The sequence below is a fragment of the Maniola hyperantus genome, chromosome 8 (genome assembly GCF_902806685.2).
Source record: "Maniola hyperantus chromosome 8, iAphHyp1.2, whole genome shotgun sequence".
Taxonomy (NCBI): Eukaryota; Metazoa; Arthropoda; class Insecta; order Lepidoptera; family Nymphalidae; genus Maniola; species Maniola hyperantus.
The window spans coordinates 1,988,099-2,014,944 of NC_048543.1; the positions used below are offsets into that span (position 1 = coordinate 1,988,099).

The 26,846-nt window shown below is 37.0% G+C and overlaps 1 protein-coding gene across 5 annotated transcripts in view; it reads left to right on the top strand.

The window, feature by feature from the left end:
* Positions 1-26,846, top strand: part of bru3 (bruno 3) — a 312,519-nt gene that overhangs the window by 7,776 nt on the left and 277,897 nt on the right. For 4 of the 5 annotated variants that reach the window (XM_069500314.1, XM_069500315.1, XM_069500316.1 and 1 more), the window contains exon 2: positions 3,622-3,670. In XM_069500314.1, the coding sequence (XP_069356415.1) occupies positions 3,622-3,670 (49 nt within the window). Of the gene's footprint in view, positions 1-3,620; positions 3,671-26,846 lie in introns of those variants that run through there. The other variant, XM_069500318.1, reaches the window with a different exon arrangement.

The window sequence follows — 26,846 nt, forward strand, 5'->3', positions numbered from 1 at the left end:
GGGGGGGAAGCCCCGTACACCCGCACGTCACCCGTGCTCGCTCGCACTGGGATAGCGCGGGCGCTGTGCGGGTGTGCGGGGCGCTACCGCCCCAATAGCCATCTCGACGTGTCGCATACTATAGCTATTATGACGTAGACATCCGCTTAGAAACAATTTTTGAAAAATGACAAATTCCATACCAGAAATTATAAAATTTCAAACCCCTGCCGGGAACCGACCCCAGGACCTCCCACTAATAAGACCACAGCACTTACCACTGCGCCAGGGAGGTCGCCAGAACATAGTCGTCAGTTCATACTTATAATAAAAACCAGCAAGATTATTAAAATAAAAATAAAATAAAAATAAAAATCTTTTTTATTCGTATAAACTTTTACAAGCACTTACGAATAGTCGAATGCATCTAATGTAGTGTACCTAGATGGGTAGATATAGCTGATAATTTCGAAGCATTGTTAGTAATTCAGCAGAATGGTACTAATAATATTGAACGCAAATAAAAATTATGCACTAACCTACAACTTTAGTTGATTTATACAATAAGTTATTATCATACCTACACGCCGTTGGTATGCAATAAAATATGACTACTAATTCACCTACCTTTATGACTTTTATGACCGGAATACAGCCAGCAACAAAGCTTCTAGAGTAATGAAATAAACTGTATACTTGATTATCGTCTGTAACTATTAAGCTTTAAATGCTATATTGCTGTGTGCTTTTGTTGAAAGGTAAACATAGTTTGTTGTATTGTGGTGTAAAAGCACGGATAACATCTTTATTGACGGAATACATTAGTAATAGGTATAAAGATAGAGTTAAGTGACTTTTTTCATTAAGTATCCCTTCTATACATATTTTGTGATATGATAATAACCTAGTAGGTATAGGTGTGATAGCCTAGTGGTTAGGACGTCCATGTTCTAATCGGAGGTCGGAGGTTCGATCCCGGGCACGAACCTCTAACTTTTCAGAGCTATGTGCGTTTTAAATATTTAAAAATATCACTTGCTTTAACGCTGAAGGAATACATCGTGAGGAAACCAGCATGCCTGAGAGTTCTCCATAATGTTCTCAAAGGTGTGTGTCTACCAATCCGCACATGGCCAGCGTGGTAGGCTATGGCCAAAATCCTTCTCACTCTGAGAGGAGACCCGTGCTCTGTAGCGAACCGGCGATGGGTTGATCATGATCATGATGATGATGATAAAAGATTCAGTAGGTAGATCAATAGGTTTCTGACTTCTAAGCTCTTATATTAGGTAACTACCTATAGCTCGCGACAGGTAGAGATGGCAATCGGGGTGTGAAGCGGGAGGACGTCCCGCACACCCGCACTTTACTCGCACTATTACGCACCGGGCTAGTGCGGGGGCATTGCAAGTGTGCGGGGCGTCCCCACCCCGATTGCCATCTAAACTTGTTGCGTACTATAGGTATCTACTTACTAACTAAATACCTATGGTGATTTTAAAATGGTCTAATTTGATAATCTTATAAAATTTCGTTTTCGAGTTTTTATCAGTAGGTAAGTAGGTACCCATGTATATATAATTTTTTTCTTTTAAATTTTTTATTAAACGTGTTTACTTCATTATAATAATATTGTAAATTGATCATTTGAAAAGAGCAAACGCCGAGTTTCTTGCTGGTTCTTCTTCGTAGGAACGGAATTCCGAACTAGTGGTAAATTAAAGTGGTAAATTAAACTAGTTGACGATTCAAAAGCCCTTGTAAAAGTTTACTTGAATAAAAATAAATTCTATTCTATTCTTTCCTATTCTTAATTTTTATACAAACCTACCTAAGTAATAAACTGATAATCTAATATTTCAACACAGCGTATAATACTCTATGTGCTAAATATTTATACTTCATACCTAACTCCGAACGGCTGCGGCTCCGCCCACGGCCGCATATAGGTATGCCTATCTCTTTTTGTCAGTGCAGAAATAACTGAAACAGGTAATTTATATCACTACACCCAAGAACTGAAGGCTTTTCCTTGAAGCCTAGCTGGAATAAAACTCGCTACGCAGAGTCTCTATAGAAACTTCAGACATCGCCTGTGTTTCACTGCTTATAGGTACGACCACAGAGAATTCAACATCAAAAGTACGCATATATAGGACTAGCTTATGCTCGCGACTTCGTCCGCGTGGACTACATACATTTCAAACCCCTATTTCACCTTCTTAGGGGTCGAATTTTCAAAAATCCTTTCTTAGCGAATGCCTACGTCATAATATTAGCTATCTGCATTCTAAATTTCAGCCCGATCTGTCTCGTAGTTTGAGCTGTGCGTTGATAGATCAGTCAGTCAGACAGACAGCTTCAGTCAGTCAGTTACCTTTTCCTTTTGTATATTTAGATTTTGCATGAAAACAAAATGTTGGCGGGGAACAGGGGAAAATGCTTTGTTGTGATTGACGGTGGACTCAAAAGTCACGTAATCAAGACAATGTGCGGAATGAAGGTACCGAACGAAGGAATGAAGGCGTAGGCTGACTTTTATGCTAAGTAACATTTTAAAACAAAAAATAATTAAGTTCTCAAGTGCTTCGTTTACCAATGAAGAACATTTCATTTTAATTTATATCCCTACTTAGAGAAAAGTTCATAAACGGGCTTTTATATAACAAAATACCTAAATTGTTATGTTCCCAAAAATATTTATTGTACGTACCTACCCTGCTAATAATTGCTTTAGTTCAAACAATATGATAATAGCTTAAAACAATATTGGTGGAAGTATTCCCCTAGTTAATTATGCGAACTGTGTAGAATGCAGTATGTTTTAGAATACATTAACCGTTGCAAATTAAGCGTTATCGGAATTCAGAACGTCTGACGCGCCGCATCACATAGTTGGTTTACAGGGCATTATTAGTTACGAAATTGTGATAAACTTTGATTTCAACACTGTATTAGTCCTTTCTAGGGTTTCGTACCTCAATAGGAAAAAAGGAACCCTTCTAGGATCACTTTGTTGTCTGTCTCTCTGTCCGTCTGTCTGAAAATCTATAGGTTACTTCCCGTTGACCTAGAATCATGAAATTTGGCAGGTGCCTAGGTAGGTAGGTCTTATAGCACAAGTAGAGGGAAAAATTCGAAAAACGTTAATTTATGGTTACATCACAAAAAAAAAAACTGACCCTAAACAAATAATTTGTATTTTTAATTCTTAAAAGTAAGATAACTTTACTAAGCTTATTATATGCCCGTACAGTGCAGTTCTCTCCGGTTATCTATTTGATCAACCCATCGCCGGCTCACTACAGAGCACGGGTCTCCACTCAGAGTGAGAAGGGTTTTGGCCATAGTCTACCACGCTGACTAAGTGCGGATTGGCAGGCTTCACATACCTTTGAGAACATTATGGAGAACTCTATCAGGCATGCAGGTTTCCTCACGACATGTTCCTTCACTGTTGAAACAAGTGATATAATAATTATTAACTACCTACTTAAAGCGCAGTAACTCCGAAAAGTTAGAGGTGCGTGCCCGGGATCGAACTCCCGGCCTCCGATTAGGAGGCGGACGTCTTAACCACTAGGCTATCATAGCATTATCTATTTGATACCATGTCTAAAATATATCAATTTCCTTTTGCAGATGAACCGAGCAATACAGGTGAAACCAGCGGACAGCGAAAATAGAGGAGGTAAGCGGAAAATTACTATTTTATAAAATTAAATCAAGTTATTTACTAGTTGTAAATTTAACTTAATTTTAAGACTTAGGGATTTATACATAAGACTAAAAGTAGACTTTGTAGTGAGCTTTGCAAATTTATCTTATATTGTGCATATTTTATAATTCTGTCTCGTAGCTGGTACAGTTCCCGGCAGATAAATAGTCGCCACTGACCTAACGATGAGTGCGAGCTCTCGCAGCCTATTGTTCCACGCGCTCGTGTACTATGTACAGATGTAGCACTCACACTAATGCAGATGGTAAACGCGGGGCGCGGCGTGGACCGCGGGCTGGTATGTTCAGCTTCCTCGCATTACGCGCCCCGCTAACGCCTAAAAATGTTATTGCGACGCGTCTTGCGGTTAAGTTCAAGAACGACTATTTATTTGGCACGGACTATACCTAATCTCATATTTGTCTCATAGTCTACATTTAGTTTTACAAATACATATTTAATTTTACGTTATAATAAAATATATTATGGCCATAGATTTAATAGTTACAAAGACACAATTAAAACATTTTTACATTAGATATAAAAAAAATTAAGAAGTACCTATATATTATGTTACACTAGCGTATTAGGAATAAGCCTGTAAAGCTAGATGTAAGTGTTGCAAAAATAAAAAATAAAATAAATAAAAATAAATTTTAGTAGGTACCTGTACGTAAACAAAAATACAGACACACTGATATAAATACTCGTTCCGATTTGCCAATATACCAAGTGACCTTACAATTCATGTGTATAGTAAAATAATAAAAAATATGTCGTATCGTATATTATCTTGCGTAGCATGTCTGAAAGTCTACATTCAGTTTTAAACGTACATTTTTATTGTTATTTTTGAATAAACTAAATGGTAACTGTACAAAGACACAATAATTACAATATCTAAATAGGTGCCCAAAACAAAAATAGAGACACACTGATATTGTATGTGGTATAAATACCTACTCATTCCAAATGGTCAATATACCAAGTGACCAATATACCAAGTGAATATAATATCTATGAGTATCGTAAAGGGTGAGGCTATTAATTACATGCCTCAATATCTACAGTCAGTTTTTATGAAAACATACAAATTTGTTTTTGAATACATTTTTTTAAAGTAAAAAAAAAACAACTTTAAATTAAACCTAAAATAAATTTAATTAAATCTAAAATCTCATCGAGACCACAACAGTGATATTTTAGGTTATATAATCAATTTATTAAAGAAAATGATAATAATAATAGTAAACTTAGAATGCCACTGTTATAATATCTCAGTAGATACCTACTGATGGATAAATTTGACGTTTTTATGTATTTATTATTAAAGAGCAACTGCTGAGTTTCTTGCCGGTTTTTCTTAGTAGAATCTTCATTCCTAACCAGTAGAGTCACATGTTGACAGATGTGACATTTAAAAGACAATGAAATAAATAAATTTGAATTTGAATAGGTATGATAATATAATAATTTTGGCATATTGGAATGAGTATTTGTACTCCGTATTATATATGTAGTACCTACAAAATATACTCGTTCCAATTTGCCAATGTACCAAGCGACCTTACAATCCACGGGCATCGTAAAGGGTAAGGCCATTAATTAAAATTTGTCCCCGTAAGCTTGTCCGAAATATCTTTTAGTGAACTTGTTATATTGCCATTTTGCTGGATGTTTCCTTCCGTAATAGAACACGTCTACCCTCTCGAAATAAAGGGGCCAGAACCCACTCGACCCGGACGAAAAATCTTTTGTGAGTAAGTAAAAATTTTATAGCAATTTATTGGGGCCTCGAGTACCCGACGTGACCGGTGGCTGGTTAAATATTGATATTGCCATCAGAAATCGAATTATTTCTATAATTTTCTGCGAGAAAACGTCACGGATTGACGAGGGCTGAGCACTTCAGTATTGATTGGGTTCATTTTGACAATTATTTCTCGCACAATACCTTTTGTCGAAATGTGTTTTGGTTTTATATTCTTGAATTATTTATTTGATCCTGCGGTGGCTGTTGACGTAAATTAAGTACAAACGGGTGGACGTCAGCGATCATTAATCAATGTAAAAATATCAGAATAGTTGGATGATTTATTACTTATAACTTAGTACACAGTGTAACGTCAAAATATATGCTACGTACCTAAGTTATTAAGGAAAAAGTTTACCTATACACTGCAATACCTATTTAAGTATCCATCCAATCCAATCCAATCCATCAGCCTGTTTGCGTCCACTGCTGGATATAGGCCTTTCCAAGAGCACGCCACCAAACACGGTCCTCAGCCTTCCTCATCCACCCGCTCCCCACCACCTTCTTCAGGTCATCAGGCCAGCGGGCTGGATGTCGTCCCCACTCCAGAACACGTCTGCCTCATCGGCCGTCGGTTCTGCGACAGACATGACCTGCCCGTTGCCACTTCAGCTTGCTAATCCTTTGAGCTATATCGGTCACTTTTGTTCTTCTGCGAATTTCCTCGTTTCGGATTTTATCCCTGAGAGTGATACCCAACATAGCTCGCTCCATAGCGCGCTGAGCGACTTTAAGTTTGTTGACGAGGCCAACTGTCAGTGTCCACGTTTCCGCTCCATACGTATCCATGCTAATATACAATAGTACTGTGACTATGACTGTTAGACAACGCACAGCTTATACGAATGGATCTAGAAACTTGATATTCTGCATGTAGGTTGTCTCTACAACGTACCTACTATCCGCACTAAGAAAGGATTAAGATAAATTACATCAGGATTCTTAAAAAACTAAAACCGCGATGAACGAAAAAGCTGATGAAGTCCCGGAAATCATCAGCTAATCTACCAAAATTTTACAAATAATAAAAACAATAAAATAAAAAATCCTAAAATTAAAACCTAAAAATACAACAAATTATTGACTATATAATATAAATTGTAAGAATGTATTCTTATGTAATGTATGGGAAATGTATTCAGCATTATTATAACCATTCCACTGAATTATAAGGAACCATGATGTATGCCAAAAAATTGAAAAAAAAAAAGTTTGTACAAATCAGTTTGACCGTCAGTAAATTGGGTTTTAAGTGTGTGTTCTTATATTATAAATTAACAAAATAACTTGACTAGAGTCAGTCCAAGCATTCACACAGAACAGACAAAATTCGATTAAAACTTACAAGATTTCGTTAAATTAGTTCCTTTCAATTCGTCCACATATTATTTTCTTTTGCTAAGTTTTATTCAACGAATATACGAGGGATTATTTCCACTCATACCTAAAGTGACCCTTACGTCCGAAAGGGTTAGTAATTCGCGGTTGTCCAATATATACGCCGTGTTAACCCCCAAGGAAATTATAGAAACTTAAACATAGAATAACTTGTAGTGGTGATGGGATACAAGTGATTAAAACTTTCACCGGGACCATTACTTACTTTTATACTTATACTGTACTAGCTTATGCTCGCGACTTCGTCCGCGTGGACTATACAAATTTCAAACCCCTATTTTACCACCTTAGGGGTTGAATTTTCAAAAATCCTTTCTTAGCGGATGCCTACGTCATAATAGCTATCTGCATGTCAAATTTCAGCCCGATCCGTCCAGTAGTTTGAGATGTGCGTTGATAGATCGGTCAGTCACCTTTTCATTTTATATATTTAGATATTCGAGGCTGATTTGACTAAAATTTAAATTTAGAAAATGAGAAAGAGAGAGAGTTGAATTTTTCACTATGGGTAATATACGAGAAGTAGTAAGGAGGTACGTAGGGTACTACGTACAAGTGAATTGAAACGATTTTTCGCGATAAAATCAAAGCGAGTTACATCGGAAACGAACGAGTCCCTGGTAAATAAAGTTCTATCCGAGAATTCATCAATCATCGTTAATACTTTATTAAGCAACAGGTTTCCTTACGACTCTCGCAGATTCATAAACTGGCTAAGTGCGAATTGGACTTACGCACCGAGGGTTCCGTACCTAGGACAGATCGTCATCATTAAGATGACAGATATACAATACAATATAACGATAGATATATGTCTATAATCCAAACTTCTTACCTACTAACCTATCATCATCATCATCAACAACCGATAGACGTCTACTTTTGGACATAGGTCTCTTGTAGGGACTTCCACGCTCCGGTCTTGCGTCGCCTGAATCCAGCGGCTCCCTCTGACTCGTCTGATGTCGTCCGTCCACTTAGTGGGGGGTCTTCGAGGGTCTCAAGGTCACCATTCCAGCACTTTGAGACCCCAACGTGTATCGGTTTTCCGAACTATTTGCTATGGGCAGGCCCATTGCCACTTCAGCTTCGCACCCCGTTAGGCTATGTCGGTTACTCTAGTTCTCGTACGGATCTTCTCATTTTTGATTTGATCACGTAGAGAAACTCCGAACTCCTTTTGAGCTATGGAACCCTAAAATGTGAAGTTTTATTTACGTTCACTCACTCCGTCGCGTGACTGTTACGATTATTTCAACACGTCGTTTGTTGGAATTATAACCGTATTTTAGACGCTCATATAAAATAAGCTTTTAAACACTAACATCCATTATAGTAAATGAAACTCACACCATTGTTTTTCTTTTGATGTTACTTATACAATTTTTGTGAGGTTTTCGCTAGCAAATTATAGTAGAAACTAGCTTATTCCTGCGACTTTGTCCACGTGGACTTCAAACCCCTATTTCACTCCCTTAGGGGTTGAATTTTCAAAACTCCTTTTTTAGTGGATGCCTACGTCATAATAGCTATCTACATACCAAATTTCAACCCGATCTGTCCAGTAGTTTGAGATATGCGTTGATTGATCAGTCAGTCAGTCAATCACCTTTTCCTTATATATATTTAGACTACCTTATGCTCGCGACTTCGTCCGCGTGGGCTACATAAATTTCAAACCTCTATTCTAGCCCTTAGGGGTTGAATTTTCAAAAATGCTTTCTTAGCGGATGTCTACCTCATAATAGCTATCTGCATACCAAAGTTTGAGCTGTGCGTTGATAGATCAGTCAGTCAGTCAATCCTTTTATATATTTAGATCACCCAATTGCTAGGTAGGTAACTTTCATGTTCCCTGGTTTTATTATTAGGTATTTAACTAAAACTAAGTATTTTAATAAACACACAATATAAACTGCTAACGACAGTTATATACGCACGTTACTAAAAGGCTTTTGATGAGTCCAATTTAATTATCGGCCAGCCTTCCGTGGCTTCGGTGACGGAAATTTTTGCCTAAAATTTTTGTATGGCTTCGCTTTATTTATATGAAAAAATACAGCCATGAAGGTTAGGTTGTGATGGACCATTTTGCCCGAATTTTATTCGTTTTATGTCGCGCTGTCAGCCTTTACACACACGTTTTTTAACGCGTGAATCGGGTTTCGTGCAGGAAAGAGCGCGCGTGTAAAGATGAGCAAGAAGAAAGGCGAATACTACACACTCGATCTGGATGGCAATATTTGGATCGAACCATAGTCTTAATAAACAGATAGAGCTGTTATACCTATATTTTACCGTGCATTTATATAATGCGCTGCCCGCTCGCGCAATCACTATTTCCATCCTGCAAGTCTGTGCGCATCAAACATCTTTAGTCAGTCTTAAAACTGACTAACTTTACACGAGCACTCTTTCGTGCAATTATTAAAAAAACCGACATCAAAAATCACTCATCATCGAAACGAAGTTTGGAGGTCACATGCGAAAAGCTTCTCTATTTAAAGCTGCCTCTTTTAACTTTGGGTAACTAAGCCCTGTCCACCCCCTTAGGTATATCGTTCAACCATTTGCGTCTTTGGCGACCTGGAGCCCTTTTGCCTTCAATTCTTCCTTCCAAAACTAATCTTGGAAATGAGAATTGGGCTCCTCTTTGTAAATGTCCAAAATCACTACAAAGTAAAAAAAAAATATTTTGTTTCACACGTGTAAGTATGTATGTTGAAGTCGAGCGAGCTTCGCGCTTTGATTTCTAGTGTCTTTTATTATGCTCGCCTAGCAATGTTATGCAGCAAAATGTTAAAAAAAATCTTTTGCATATCGGTCCAGAAACCTCGAAATAATCGGAGTATTTGTATTTGTATTTGTATTTATTTAGACTCATTACAAGCGCTTACGAAAGTCAGATCGGTATAGAACAATACAATAATAAAATGATTGTACAAAATATGGCATAAGAAATTGAGAACCATCTCCTTTTTGGAAGTCGGTTAAAAATGGTTGTTTATAATTCCGTCGCGATTGTGTACCTACACGCTTTCACGCATTGTATCCTGCACGCTCCGATCGCGAGCGAAAGATCGTGTGGTGTAAAGGCAGCTTATCCCTCAAATATTACGCGTTGGAACTCGTTTTATGTTTAGGTTATTCATGTCTCTTAATTGAAAATCTAAATTTGAATCTGCGGGATTTTATATTTTAGGTCTGATGCATATTTCATTTTGTCCAAAAAAATCCTTATGTGTACATTCGTTATTGTTAAAACCTGTTTTTGTACCAAACTCTCGGCTATCTATAAAAGGAAAGGTGACTGACTGACTGACCTATCAACGCACAGCTCAAACCACTGGACGGATTAGGCTGAAATTTGGCATGCGGACAGCTATTATGACGTAGGCATCCGCTAAGAAAGGATTTTTGAAAATTCAACCCCTAACGGGGTGAAATAGGGGTTTAAAATTTGAGTAGTCCACGCGGACGAAGTCGCGAGCATAAGCTACTTTGGTAAATAAAATAGAAGCCGTACGTAGTCGAAAGTGATTTGCTTCCTGGTTTCTCTTTCGTACCGCTAGGATAGGTGAAATGCCCTTCTGACATCAGTTTCCCCTTCCACTTTTAATATGGGTACCTTTAAGTCAAGGGTGAATAGGCATTTTCTAAAGTAAAGACTTTAGTGATAGCAATAATAATGTTACAATGGTAAAATGTATAAGGCTCATCAGACATTGTTTCAACTATTTCAACCTGCATTTTATTGAATAAACAAACCATTCAATTATTCATTCATTCATTCAATCTTACTTTAATCAAAATTATTTTAATTTAATCGATGTTTTTAAGTATTAAAAATATTCGAATATTCATGGGTAAAACTGCACAGATTACATCACTGGAGCAATAAATCCTATTAATCTATCTTCTACGGGATTATTTTTGACGTTAGGCATTTCGATTTTCAATGTGATACCAGCTCTACAACAGTTTAATTTATTGCTGTGCTTATGTATTTTGCTTACAGAGAATTGTACAAAATAAAATAAATAGATCAGTCAGTCAGTCAGTCAGCTTTTCCATATTAAAAACTAGCTTATGCCCGCGACTTCGTCCGCGTGGACTACACATATTTCGAAACCCTATAATGTCCATAAAATAAAACAAAGTAAGCTACAAAATAGAATTAGAAAAATCCTCTCAGTGTAAGAAGGGTTTTGGCCATAGTCTACCACGCTGGCCATCTGCGGATTGGTAGACATCACACAGCTTTGAGAACATTATGGAGAACTTTCAGGTTTCCTCACGATGTTTTCCTTCACCGTTAAAGTAAGTGATATTTAATTAATTAAAACGCACATAACTCCGAAAAGTTAGAGGTGCGTGCCCGGGATCGAACCTCCGACCTCCGATTAGAAGGCGGACGTCCTAACCACTAGGCTATCACTGCTTACATCACAATTTGTGGTTACATCACAAGAAAAAAAATCAAATGTGTTCATTAACACATTTAATTTTTATAAGTAGGTATTTAGGTTTTAACAAGATGTCTACAAAACAAGAATGGTAAAACAAAGTAGGCTACAAAATACTTTTATCAATCACAAATTCTCACTCATAGCCGAGCATAAACAAAATGCTTAACTTTAACACGGGCGCCGACACAAATATAATTTCCGCAACACCTCAGTTTACACGGCAAATATAACTAATTGATGTTGGCACTCATTACAATTGCCTTGTAAACACTGCGCACGCAACCCCCCGAAACTCTTTCATGAATTAATTATGTCATGGAATTTGATTTAGTCGAATTTTCAAGTGTGTTTACTCGACTTCAGATAAGGGTTAAGATTAGACATCGCTGTTTTTAGGGTTCCGTACCTCAAAAGGAAACACGGAACCCTTATAGGATCACTTTGTTGTCTGTCTGTCTATAAACGTAAAGTATTTTTGTCGTAGTCTTATATTAGTTTCACCACTGGTTTTAGTGAAGGTGTTTAGTGTTTTAATGTGATTGTTTGACTTTCATTTGGTTAAGAGCATCTAGCGAGCTCGAGGCAACGGGGTAGGTATGTACAAGGAGTTTCTTGACTAAATGGAGGTCTTATTCATAGAGAGCGCTTTCTTACTTTCCAAAGAGTTGGGGGCGCCCATTTTGTATAGAGTTTGAAAATCGTTTTTGAATTCAGTAGAATAGTCGTGGTCTCACTTATTTTTAACTTAATTTTGAGAAAACAAAATGTTTTCTATTACGAAAATAGTGCCGTAACCGCAATAATAAAATATCGATCGAGATCCTAATTAAGTCATACTTATTTCAATGAAAATTATTTATTTTAATAAATAAAATATTTTTCATGAACACCTACAATATTAATACAAGATTTAATTTACTTTCCTACCTTTTATTTAATATACCTACTTTTTACAAAGAACATACCCTCAAACTTTCATGTCTTTAGGACCAGCGGTTTAGGCTGTGCGTTGATATATCAGTCAGTCAGTCAGGACTTTGAATTTTATATATAAAAAAAGAAGATTATTTTCCTATCATATTATTACAATTCCGTTTATTTCGCTGATAAATTATAATACCAATCTATAAAATTATTACAATCATAACATTAAAATTTTATTATCCAGAGAGAAAGTATCTACATTCTATTCTCAGCTCATCTTGTAAAATCTTGTTCTCTATAAAATCAGATTCTGGTAAAACGTAAACGAGATTTCATCTCATTGCATTCAGACCGCGAAGTATTAATTTGGCCACCACAATCTTCACATACGTGTTCACCGCTTAGCACGATGTGGCAAGAATTTACTATAATATCGCCTCGTTCCGGGCTAGGGCTAGGCGCATTCTGCTTCGGCAGGCACGAGTGAAATGAAAAGTGCACTGAATTATTACGTTTGTTTAGGTATCTTTTTAGGGTTCCCTACCTCAAAAGAAAAAAAAGCCGGCTAAGTGCAAGTCAGGCTCGCGCTACGAGGGTTTCGTACTAAAGTCGTATTTTTTTGCACAATAACTCAAAAACTATGATGCATAATAATAAATAAAAATCTGTTTTAGAATTCTTCATCTGTTTTAGAAGTCTGCCAAATTTCATGATTCTAAGCCAACGGGGAGTACCCTGTAGGTTTCTTGACAGACTGACAGACAGAAAGACTTATAGGGTAGGTACTTCCCGTTGATCTAGAATTATCCGAAACCCGTGAATTTGTGGTTACATCACAAAAAAACAAATTAAAATGTGTTCATGAACATGATAACTATACCAAGTGGGGTATCATATGAAATGGCTTTACTTGTACTTTTTAAAACAGATTTTATTTATTTTTATGCATAATAGTTTTTGATTTATCGTACAAAACATATACAAAACAAATATGTCTGTAAAGTTAGCAGACGGACAGACACACTTTCGCATTTTTAAAATTAGCATGGAAGTTTTGATTTATTCACCATTCTACGTATTAAACTAAAAATACAAGTGTAAAAAGAAACTTTTATATAGGTACCTAATTAGACCTAAAACTTATTAAGAAACTTGGAAACTAAAATGTAGGAGAAAATAACATTTTGATATTAAATTATTATTAGGTACTGTACTATTCAGAATATGTAGTAAACATTCTTGAAAATTTCCACGAAGTTATGAAAGGGTGTTCGTGTTACACAACTCATATTGCTAATGTGGAGTGTGAAAGTGGGTGGGATGATGTATTGGAACAGGATCGGAACGGAATTACTGTGGTTGCCACTCGGAAGTTGGCGCTGCGGTTGCGGATAAGGCGCCAGTCACATTGGATTACGTAATACTACGACAAGTAAGACTAGTGACGTCAATTCTACTACTATAATATAAAAAGGAAAATGTCACTGACTGACTGACCGACTGATCTTAGATCAATGCACAGCTCAAACTACTGGATGGATCGAGCAAATATTTGGCATGCAGCTATTATGACATAGCATGATAGCATAGCATGATAGCTATTATGACATAGACAACCGCTAAGAAAGAATTTTTGAAAATTCAACCCCTAAAAGGGGTAAAATAGAAGTTTGAAATTTGTGTAGTCCACGCGGACGAAGTCGAGACCATAAGCTAGTTTTAAATATAGGGCGGAAGAAAGTACTCATAATATCTTGTTAAATTATTCAATAATAATATTATGGTAGCTATTTTAAATACCAATATAGACTTGGATTCCGTTCTATTATCCACTTAAATAAAGCTTTCAACATAATACGAGTAATATCTAATATTAGGTGGCCCGCCCCGGCTTCGAACGGGTGGAATTTTTGAATAATTATCCTTTCTGAAGGTCAGCGCCCACGACGACATTTTGTAGTGATACGGCTGGGCGAATCTTGCCTTGACTATTCTGAATTGTGAAAGTAAGGATACAGAATCATGGGTGAAAGTACAAAAAAACTGAGGACGTTTGTGCACTCATCCGTGATTTTACGGATCTTTGAAAAAATACGAATTTAATGTAAGTTTTACGTATTTGTATAACGGCCACTTCGAAGAATCATGGATACGAAACAAATACGGACGAGTGCACAAACGCCCTGACACGAAATTTTTACGTTTCCGTAGAGTAGTTAATTGATACCGCGCTCCAGACAAACTTTGTTTTTTTTCTAGAACGTTTAGACTTTTTATTAAGTTTGATTGGTTAATTTTCAACTGACAACAAATTGCGTTTGCATGGAAAGCGCTGGGGAACATTTTCTTAAATCCTATCGTTTAGGAATATGAAACCAAATTCGAATTTGCGTTGGTACATAAACAACTTTAAGTATAAGTTGTTATTCAAGAAGAAGTAAAACATTGGACAATTTCAAAACGCACGAATACCAGAAAACATCCCGAGCGAGCGATGGACCGAAAAGAAAATTTCAATTCCTGAAACGTCGTGAACATCATTAAAATACTAGAAGTAGAAAGGCGTGTTCCGTAGACATTCAGCGGGAATAAAGAACGAGAATTGAATAAGAAAATCGCACTTACGCTACGTCAATGTGATCGTGACCTAATCGCTTCGGTGCCAAGTCCGTATTCAACTAGGCATGGTTATTAAATTGCTGCAAGCTATCACCATCTGCACGTACAGCTAAGATAGTGACAAGAAGAGCTAAATTTTAATACCCTATATTGACATTTATCCCATCGAAATAAGGGTCGTTTTAGCGTGCGCGGTTTTAGAATATTGTTACGGTTTTGTAGACAGTTGGGCCATTATTGGGGCCGATTCTCTAGTACACAATCTCTAAACTAAACTAAATTAACAGGTCTAAAGCTAGTGCTTTCCTTTTCCGCAAGCAAAATTATGAAAGGGATAGCAATAGATTTAGACGTGATATTTTAGTTTAGTTTAGGGATTGTGTACAAAGGAATTAGCCACAATGCCTTGCTAAATAGTTATTTAAATTCAACACTTGCTCTTAATGAATATTGGTAGTAGTGAAATGGGGACGAGTGATTTTGTACATCCTACGGCTTATGTTTGAATAGAGTTATAATGCTTATGTGTTTGTTTTGTTGTTGTACCCGGTACCATAGGAATTACCCCCTCAAGTGGGGTGTATAATATATATCGGTTAGGTATATGGGCATTTTCCTTTCAATACTTAAATAATACTATTGTAAATCAAGTTAGGTAAACCAAAAATCTCAAAATACCTTATTTAAATCTTTTGATTATTATTTTGAATATTTAATGCATAATACATTATGCATTTGATGTTGTATAGAAGTAGATATATTTTGCGAAAATCCTTGATATACAATGAACCAAAAGCTTAATTTTCTATAATCCGCTGAAACAGGTCGAATCTGTATGGTGCAACATGCAGCATGCGATATGCACCGCCCGCCCTCCCACTGCTAAACATGCAAATTTCTTTGCAAAAGTGAATTGTAAGGTCTACATCTCCTGAGGATGCTCCGGTGTCGGGGCGAAATGTGCGTTGAGTGTGTTTTGGGATTTGCGCGGTGCTGTGTGGTGGTGGTGCGTATTGCTTGCCTGGTGGCTGCTTTACCCTGCAAGTTTAGCAGTGGGAGGGCGGGTGGTACATGTCATTGCACCATACAGATTCAACCTGTTTCAGCGGATTATAACAAATTAAGCTTTTGGTTCATTGTATAGTATGCATTAAAACAGGGGATTTCTTTGAACTTCCTGAAAAAAAATGGATCGATTAATCAATCAGATTTCACTTCGAAGCTAATTAATACTGGACCGTACGTAAATAACGAATTGGAGTGTGATCAATCATTTTTGCCGGAATAAAATTATTCTGATTGGGGGACTCGTCTGTTTAAAAAATACCCCTTTTTCATCTGGCCCCTTTGAAGCGTTAAAACCCTTTAAGGGTTTGGAGGCTACGTTTTAGATTGGATTTCGCTGTTGTAGAAATATGTCCCGTTACGGTTTTATTTAGGGGTAGAAAAAAACAGTTAAGTGCGAGTCAGGCTTGTTAAGTTTTTAAAAATCCCTTGGGAACTCTTTGATTTTCCGGAATAAAAACTAGCCTATATCATCATTCATCTTCTAATAATATAAAATTCAAAGTCCTGACTGACGGACTGACTTATATATCAACGCACAGCCTAAACCACTGATCCTAGGGACATGAAATTTGGAGAGTGTGTTCTTTGTAAAGAGTAGGTATCCTCTAAGAAGACTAAGAAAGGATTTTTTTAAATTCCACCCCTAAGGAGGGTAAATGGGGAATAGAAGTTTGTATGAAAGTCTATCATTTTTAAAGTTACATCGATGAAAATTGGTATACAGGCTTTCGGTTAAGAACACGGTATACGGTTCGACGACCTCCCTGGCGCAGTGGTGAGCGCTGTGGTCTTAATAATGGGAGGTCCCGGGTTCGATTCCTGGCAGGGGTTTGGAATTTTATAATTTCTAAATTTCTGGTCTGGTCTGGTGGGAGGCTTCGGCCGTGGCTAGTTACCACCCTACCGGCAAAGCCGTGCTGCCAAGCGATTTAGCGTTCCGGTACGATGCCGTGTAGAAACCAAAGGGGTATGGGTTTAATAAAAACTGCCATACCCCTTCCAGGTTAGCCCGCTATCATCTTAGACTGCATCATTACTTACCACCAGGTGAGATTGCAGTCAAGGGCTAACTTGTATCTGAATTAAAAAAAAAAAAAAATGTACTTCACGATTTTTGAAAATTCTACTGCCACGAGGGTTAAATAAGGGATAAAGTTTGTATGAAAGTCCGTAATTTTTCAAGTTATTTCCATGAAAATTGATATTTGGGTTTTCGGTTTACAAAAGAAAAAATACGTAAAAACCTATTTCAGGATTTTTGAAAATTCTACCCCCACGCTGATTTTCTAAGTTCCACCCGAGTGAATCCGGGGCGGGTCAGCTAGTACAAGTATAAAAATAGCAACGTCAGAATTCCACCGCATTGAAAATCTTAGTAAGTATACTTACAAAGTAGATACAACTCAGTGAAATACTTACTTACGCTATCTAAAGGCTATATTACACCGGGGCAACACTGTGCGGCATTGCGGCATGCCACAAGGCCGCATGCTACAAAGTCAAAAATGTCGGACATTGTGGCAAGAACCGTGCGGCATGGCAACACCTTGCGTCACGTGGCAGACTGTCGCAACTTGTATCCGGGCACAATGGATTCCATGCGACATTTTTCGTGCGTCAAAACAGTTTTTAGGATGTTTTTTGTTTTGGAAAGTGAGAATTATCGGTCATGGAGTGGTGTAGCGAAAAATATTTAGACTTTATTGAGGATTATAGAAAGAGTGAAGTGTTATGGGATGTCCGCAATTCAAATTATAAAAATAATAGAGTGAAACGTGATGTTTTACTTGGTCTTGCACAAAAATACAATTTAGATTATGATCAGCCATATTCTATGGTGTATGTATCCCCTCGATCAAACAAGTATTAGATTTGGAAATTACCACGCACGATGTTGCCTCGGCGTAAAATAGGCTGCCGTATGCCACATATGCCGCAAATGCTTTCTATTTGTAGCATGCCACAAGGTGCCGCATGCAACAATGTGTAGCATGTGACACTGTCGCACGTTGTTGACTCGGCGTAAACGAGCCTTTACGTTTCAGTATCTTTGTTCTCGTCAAATTTATTATATCCGGCGTTATACTGTAGTCTACAGACGTAGCAATCTTTGACGTATCTTTGAAGTTAAGCCCTAAGGAACCGCAGACTGACATGACTATGTATGTGAATAGGTTGCTTACTTCGTCTGTACGGTTTATATAAACCCTGTATGTATTAACGACTTCTATACCCCTGCCATTTCCATCTTAGACTGATAGCCTGGTAGTTAGAACGTCCACCTTCTAATCGGAGATCGGGGTTTACACCTCTAACTTATCGGAGTTATGTGCGTTTTAAGTTATTAAATATCACTTGCTTTGACGGTGAAGGAAACCTGCATGCCTGAGAGTTCTCCATAATTTTCTCAAGTCTACCAATACACACATGGCCAGCGTGGTAGACTATGGTCAAAACCCTTTCCACTCTGAGAGGAGACCCGTGAACTGTAGTGAGCCGGCGATGGGTTGATTATGATGATGATGATTTACTAGCTGATGCTCGCGAATTCATCAGGGTGGATTTAGGTTTTTTTAAATCCCATAGGAACTCTTTGATTTTCCGGGATAAAAAGGAACCTAAGTCACTCTCCAGGTCTTAAACTATATACCCATGCAAAAAATCACATTGATCAGTAGCTCTGTTGCGACGTGATTGAAGGACAAACCAACAAACAAACACACTTTTGCATTTATAATATGGGTAGTGGTATTCATGGTATTCATATATACTCCGTTAATTCTTCTATCATTGTCACTTTACGTGGATTAGTTTACGGTCAAACAAACCTTTGCACGAATTTCAGTCAACTGTAAAACAGTCAGAATTTCGCAAATTTTTAGGGCAGACTTATTAAAAATCGCACAAAGGGACCGGCGCGGCGTGGTCTTTTGTTTTTATTCCCTCAATTGTCATGCGATATCATTCAGGGTGCAAGTTAATAAATCGCCTCCTTCCTTCCCCGGCCATGCGGCGTCCCATACAGTTGTCACCGGTATCCTTAGTACAAGTTTTCACATCTCGACAACGTTGATAGATTTCGAGCATTGAAAAACAAAAAGTCACACTAAAATGAACCTAATCATGATTGTTTTGAACTATCGCAGAAATAACTACAAGTAATGAAGTTTTTAAAAAGCGTGAGATTGTGAATGGTTAGTGATCTATTTGTACAATAATATTATGCATAATACCACCTTTACATTAATGTAAAAATAGACTATTTGCATAATGTTATAGTTGAATTTACGTCGCTTTAGATGCTACAGATAATATTATTATGTTCTTTCGAATTATTTTTTGATCATTTTTATATGAGTGAGTTTCTCAAAATCACACTGGACACATTTATTTAGAGTATACTAGCTATTTTAATTTTACAGTTTCCACTTAAGTCGTTTGCTGTGGATGTATTCACCAATAAAAACCCAAACTATCTCTTGTTTTAAAGCAATAGTTTGGGTTAGCAAAATCAGAGTCATGGTCTGAGCAAAATGTACTTTCAAGTTATACGATACTCGAAATCTATCACCGTTTTCGAGATGTATAAACTCGTGCTAGCTCTACAGTGCGGCGGATGCGGATCTTTTATTTCAATGTCCGCGGTGGTGTCACGAGGAACACCCGCTTGTGGCGTGGTGATAAATCGATTTGCAGTTACAAATGAGCGCCTGTAACGTATAGACCTGATATGGGGAAAACTTTTCAAACAGTCATTTTTGAGTAAAACTATATAACTTTTGGTAGGGCTAAGCTTTTTCTTTTCTTCTAAAAGGGGAGTTTTAGTAGGGGATCCTTAGATAAACGCACGTCGTAAGTAAACAAAATGTGAAGAACTAGCTTCTTCTTCTTCATTCTGGGCTGGTTTCCGCACTTAAACGTTTCCGTCTGTTGTGCGTGCATCACCCCTCCCCGCCGAAGTCTTCACTCCAGCCATCCAAGCTCGCTCCAGAAGCCAAGTAGACCGCCCAGGTTGCCGAGGGCTTATGAAGTAGCTTATGCCCGCGACTTCAAACCCCTATTGTACCCCCTTAGGGGTAGAATTTCCAAAAATCCTTTGGTTAGCGGATGTCTACGTCATAATAGCTATTTGCATTTCTTCAACCCAATCCGTCCTGTAGTTTGAGCTGTGTACCTATTGATAGATCTGTCAGTCAGTCAGCTTTTCCTCTTATTATATTTATAGATTTAGATTTCACGCCGATGAAGCCTGGGTGCAATTTTTAACCGACTTCCAAAAAGGAGGTGGTTCTCAATTCGGCCCGTTTTTTTTGACTTTTTATGTATGTACATCGATTTTTTCCAGGTTTCTGGACCGATATACAATTTTTTTAATCAGCAGAGGATTTTAAAGTGGTGGTCCCATTTAAATTTCTGAATCCAACTCCTCAATCCTGATGCTGCATGGTTACTTCCCGCCTAAGTTATCAAGATTCAGGAAGTGTTCATAGTGAATTAATGTCGTAGGTACCAAGCAATGACTATATGCTTGAATTCCAAGTCCCAACTCTTCAACCCACAGGAGGAGGATGAGGAGGAGGAGGAGGGTAGGGTGCAGCACTCCTAAACTATAGTGATTCAGGAACTGCCGATGATGCAATATTATTTTTGGTGCCAAGCATAGACTACACCATTGAACTTCGGATCCCAACTCCTCAATGCTGATGCTGCAAGGTAATGAACTCCTAAGCCGTGAGGATTTCTGATGGTGAATTGATATTTTAGGTATCAAGCAATGACTACTTACACTAAAAAGCATAAAATTTTATTCGTTATTTTTTACTTTGTAGTGGTTTTGGAAATCGGTTTTTAAATATATTTTTTTAATTACATAATTAGATATATTATATTAGATACATAATAAAAACTCAAAACTATTCTAAACTTGTGAAAAAATATGAAATTGTGCTAACATGATTTTAATTTATTACATTGAAAAAGGACTACATAACCAACAAACATTTTATCATGACGAGCCAATTTCGTGGAAAGTTCCACTCCTAATTAATTAAATATAGAGCCAATATATCATTTCATCAAATATCACTAATTCGATATCAGTTCATACAATATGGTAGCTCGTGCGAATTTCGTCGAAAGCTTTGCCGCTTCTATTAAATTATATTAAGCTTTGACAAAAGATCATATCTAATTTGATACGTTATAATGGATAAGATTTCGTACGATTTATGACATTTGTTAAGTATAAAATGTATATCGCGATACCCGAGTCCGATCCCGACGAAATCATATTAGACTCTAATTAGTACCTATTTTGTAATTTGTTCCATAAAATAGTGAAGTTTGAAGGTCACGGTCGGCCATTACGATTTACGACATTACCGATCAGCTGTACAACGCAACAAGACGTTCTGTGTACCTACGGAAATAATGCGTGTGTGACGCAATAATTATGTGTTAGTTTTGGATATTTTACGATTTATAGAAATCTTTATTAATTTGCGATTAGCAAATAATGTATCTGCATCAAATTCCAGAAGGGGTGAGTTGCACAGTTATTAATATCAGGTTAGGCATCACTTTAGCCTTTATGGTGGTTTTTTAAATGTTGATTTCTCGATTGTCGTAGCCTCTCGGGAATGCCCTTCTTGGACCCTGACCTTTACAAACCCTGAATACAGCTAGCCGAGGTCTGGTTTTGGCAGAGTTCCAGTACAAAAATAGCAAAAACTCTCCTGGCGCCTAAAACCTAGGATAAGACTTAGCCTAAGTGCATGTTTTGTATAATAAATAATTAGTTTAAACAGTTTTGTGTAGCATTATTGAAGGAAACCCGTAACAACGTTATAAAGATACAAACCCAAATACAAATAAAATATAAATAAAATAAAGCAGAACGGGCTGAAATTTGGCAATATTATGACGTAGGCATCCGCTAAGAAAGGATTTTTCAAAATTCAACCCAGGGGTAAAACAGGGGTTTGAAATTTGTGTACTCGTAGTCCACGCGGACAAAGTCATGCGGGCATAAGCTAGTTTAATTATATTAAGCTTTGGCAAAAGATTATCTACTATGAAACGTTATGAAATACAAAATCGTTAATGTATTTATTTGGTAAATATTTACGGGCGAGATTCAAAGGCGAAAGTTTTAGCTTTTCAATCCTGAGAGTATTTGCCAAATCAAATAAAGTTTCGAACAACATTAATAACAATAAATTAGATTCTACTATGCTTGATGGTGGAATAATTTTGGAATAACAGTCGAGTTTATATCGCAATGATGCTTTATTCGATGAGATTTGCTCAGGATAGACGAGTTTCGTGCGAATTATGAGCATTATTTAAACTTGGTTATGGATTATACAAAGTTTTTGACTACCTTCTGCCAGGGATTTCATCCAATGGTGACTGACTCGGTGGCAATGAATGGCTTATTTTGATTATCATAGAAGTTTTCATCAATACCTTTTACTAGATACACTATTGATGGAAATTTTCACAAAGTCCTTTCAGTACTAATCTAGGTACTATTTGAGACTAGCTATGTAAATCTATATATATAAAAGGAAAAGCTGACAGACTGACTGACTGATCTAGCAACGCACAGCTCAAACTACTGGACGGATCGGGCTGAAATTTGGCATGCAGATAGCTATTATGACGTAGAAAGAAAGTATTTTTGAAAATTCAATCCCTAAACGAGTAAAACTGGGGCTTCGTAGTCAACGCGGACATAGTCGCAGGCATAAGCTAGTTTTTCATAAGAATCTTATGTAGATGTAAAACCATCGCATAGCTTTAAATATTCTAATACAGATGATTACAAATTTAAATTAATCGATTGTTTAATGCACAAACTGTTTCAAAGTTGTTTAAGTTTGTTGATTAAAATAATAATATGCAAAGCTTCGACATTATTTTAATAATATTACAAGCAATGTACGTCGCTCGTACTAGATCATTTTCTTGCACAAAATTTTAATTAAAAATGCACAAGAGAATAGCATGAAAATAAAAAGTATTTTTCTGGACTTCAACCAAAACCGTAATCTGTGTAGAACTGCTACGAATAACTTTTTTAAGTTACTGAAATCGTCTATCATCATATAAATATTTATAAGCGGCTAAATATTTTGTTGTACACAATGTCTAAAGTAAACCAAAACAATAGGTCTAAATGTATTGCTATCCCTTTCGTAATACTCCCTGCCGAAAAGGATCGCACTAGAAACTTTAAAATGTCTTGACTGGTTACGAAGTGGGAAAAACATATTATATTCTTTGTACGATACTGGTTACGTAGGACGAATAATTATTGGTATCGTACAAATAATGAAAAGTCTTCGTACTTAACAGGTTTCGTATTAGGACAAAATATTCTTTGTACAAAGCTGGTTCCGAAACACTGGTTTCGTATGCGGCTGAAGCGTGTGTGCAACGGGATAAGCCACATGCCACCACTTTAAAAAAAAAAATTATAGACTAGCGCTTAGCTGTAATCATAACTGTTGGCAAATAATCCATGCTAATAATATAAATGCAAAAGTGTGTATGTCTGTCTGTCTGTCCGTATGTCTGTCTGTCTGTCGGTCTGCTAGCTTTTCACGGCACATCCGTTTAACCGATTTCAATGAAATTTGGTACAGAGATAGCTTGCATCCCGGGGACGCACACAGGCTACTTTTTATCTCGGAAAATCGAAGAGTTCCCACGGGATAATCCAAACCCACCCGTTTAACCGATTTATATGAAATTTGTTACAAAGATAGCTGGCATCCTGGGGACGGACACAAGCGTCTCTTTATGCCAAGAAAGCAAAGAGTTCGCCGTGGATTTTTTTAAATACCTAAATCCACGCAGAAGAAGTCGCGGGCATCATCTTGTTTTATTATAAAGATAAAACTCAAGTTGAATTACGCAACCCATCCCATTAAATTATTTATCGATACACAAATAATATGTCAAGTACGGAAAGTTTACAAGTGAGCGCCCAATTTCATCTAAGAACGTACTTATCTCCCAAGTTAGAAAACATTCGACAGTAAAATAGGGCGTCGTATAAGTAGCGATAAAACAAAACAACAATACAGAAAGTCCTACAAAAGATCCCAAATCATTTCAAATACAAATAAATCACGAAATGACAGCGGGGATAGATAACGTATCTCTTATAGGAAACTTTGTCCAGCTCTCTATCAAGGAACTATAAATTCGCCATAGGACTCTACGCGTCGAAATTTTCTTCTACCGCTGAAGTTACAGTCGTAAATATTTTAAAGTAACTTCCCGAGGAAAAGTGACACCGAGTGTTGACGGTCCTGAGGAAACTTAGTGGTCAGCGCGACAAAATAACCCCGTCGAAACTGTGTCCTAACTTCAAATATAAAAGTTTGGGATGGGATACTAGCAACACAGTTTAGCTATCATCCAGTTCGAAAGATTAAATAGTGACCTAAATCTAAATATATAAAAGGAAAAGGTGACTGACTGACTGACTGACTGACTGACTGACTGACTGACTGACTGACTGACTGACTGACTGACTGACTGACTGACTGACTGACTGACTGATCTGTCAACGCACAGCTCAAACTACTAGACGGATCGGGCTGAAATTTGGCATGCAGATAGTTATTATGATGTAGGCATCCGCTAAGAAAGGATTTTTAAAAATTCAACCCCTAAGAGGGTGAAACAGGGGTTTGAAATTTGAGTAGTCCACGCGGACGAAGTCGCGGGCATAAGCTAGTTATTTATATATATATCTTTTCTCTGCCCAATACAAAGGCGACCAAGGACATTAACTTAATGATAAATAATGATATGTTAAAAGTGGAGGAGACCACCGTGTTCCTGGGAATCACGTTAGATGCAAAGCTTCAATGGAACGCCCATATATCAACACTTGCTGGTAAACTCAGCTCTGCTTCTTATGCTGTTAGAAAGATTCGACAGGTAACTGACGTGGAAACTGCAAAAATTGTGTATTTTGCCTATTTCCACAGTATTATGTCTTACGGAGTCTTGCTGTGGGGTAAAGCGGCAGATATTGGGAAAATATTCGTATTACAAAAAAGGGCAATACGTGCAATTTATAATTTAAAACCGCGCGATTCCCTACGAGAGATATTTAAGGAAATAGGTATTCTTACAGTAGCTTCCCAATATATATACAATAATATAATTTTTGTACGACAAAACATTCACAGTTACAAAAAAATCGGTGATCTCCATGATAGGCAAACTAGAAACAAAAATAAGCTAGCTACTCCTGCGCTCCGCCTCTGGAAGGTGCGAAAGTCATTTGTGGGAATGAGTGTAATATTTTATAATAAAATTCCACAAGCAATTTTAGACTTGCCTTTACACAAGTTTAAAAAATGTGTTAAAAGTATGCTCCTAAAAAAAGCATATTATACAGTCGCAGACTATGTAAACGATAAAAAAGCTTGGATTTGACTCGCTCCAGCAATGCACGGGGCTGCAATGGCTTGTATAGTACGGTATAATAACATTGTAAATTGAAAAATTAAAAAGAGCAACCGCCGAGTTTCTTGCTGGTTCTTCTCGGTAGGAACGGCATTCCGAACCAGTGGTAAATTAAACCTGACTATTCATAAGCACTTTTAAAAAGTTTACATGAATAAAAAAACATTCTATTCTATTCTATTCTATTCTATATAAAGTAGATAGTCTATAGTAAGTTTGTAGTTATTGATAGCTATTAAAGTGGCTAAATGAATACTACCTTTTTTTTTATTAATTTTAAGAATATTGTTTGGCAAGAAATCAAAAACTAATTCACAGAAATAAAAAAAGTAATATTTTATACGTCTAGCGTCAAAGTCTGTGTTAAACTGTTTTTTTAAAATTATAAGTAACTAGCTTATGCTCGCGACTTCGTCCGCGTGGACTACAAAATTTCAAAACCCTATTTCACCCCCTTAGGAGTTGAATTTTCAAAAATCCTTTCTTAGCGGATGCCTACGTCATAATAGCTATCTGCATGCCAAATTTCAGCCCGAACCGTCCAGTAGTTTGGGCTGTGCGTTGATAGATCAGTCAGTCAGTCAGTCAGTCAGTCAGTCACCTTTTCCTTTTATATATATATAAGTAATTAATTACTTAATTACTACCTTTTTATTAATTTTTAAGAATATTGTTTGGTAAGATATCAAATTTTCGTACGTAGCCATACAGAATAAAAAATTAAAAAACTAATATCAAATAGGTCTAGGGTCAACCCTGTTTTATGTCAGTGGTTCAGTTTCATACTGTATGATAGCTACACTGTGGGTGGAAGGTACTCGTTTGTTTTCCAACAATGCATTTCTCCGTGCTCCCGGGGGACAGGGAACCTTTTGTCATAGTCCTGGATTCAGACGCGTACGCTGAACAAAGTTAATACTTCCACTCGTACGCTCAGTCCTTTTATCTTTGTTCGCTAACACTCGTGTTGGTTGTTTTCTGTGTTTTAGTACGTTTTACCAAAGTCAAGTTTACGTAAGTACCTAGATGTTTTGGCCTAGTAGGTACTTACTTATAGCATTGGAATTTCTACTTTTTCAATTTTGAAAGTTATCTCTTAAAGTAGGATTAAGTATTTAATTTTAGAGACACGCTCAGATTCGTCAAAAAAGGATTTCTTCAATTTTTCATCCAAAAATTCAAATTTCGGAATTTTTTATACTTATATTTGTACAAACTGTGGAATCAACTCACTTCGGCAGCGTTCCCATTAGATTGACAACATGGATTTATTCAAAGGGCGCACCAACAAATTCCTGAAAGGCCGGCAACGCATTGGTGGTTCCTCTGGTACTCCATATGTTCATAGGCGGCGGTGATCACT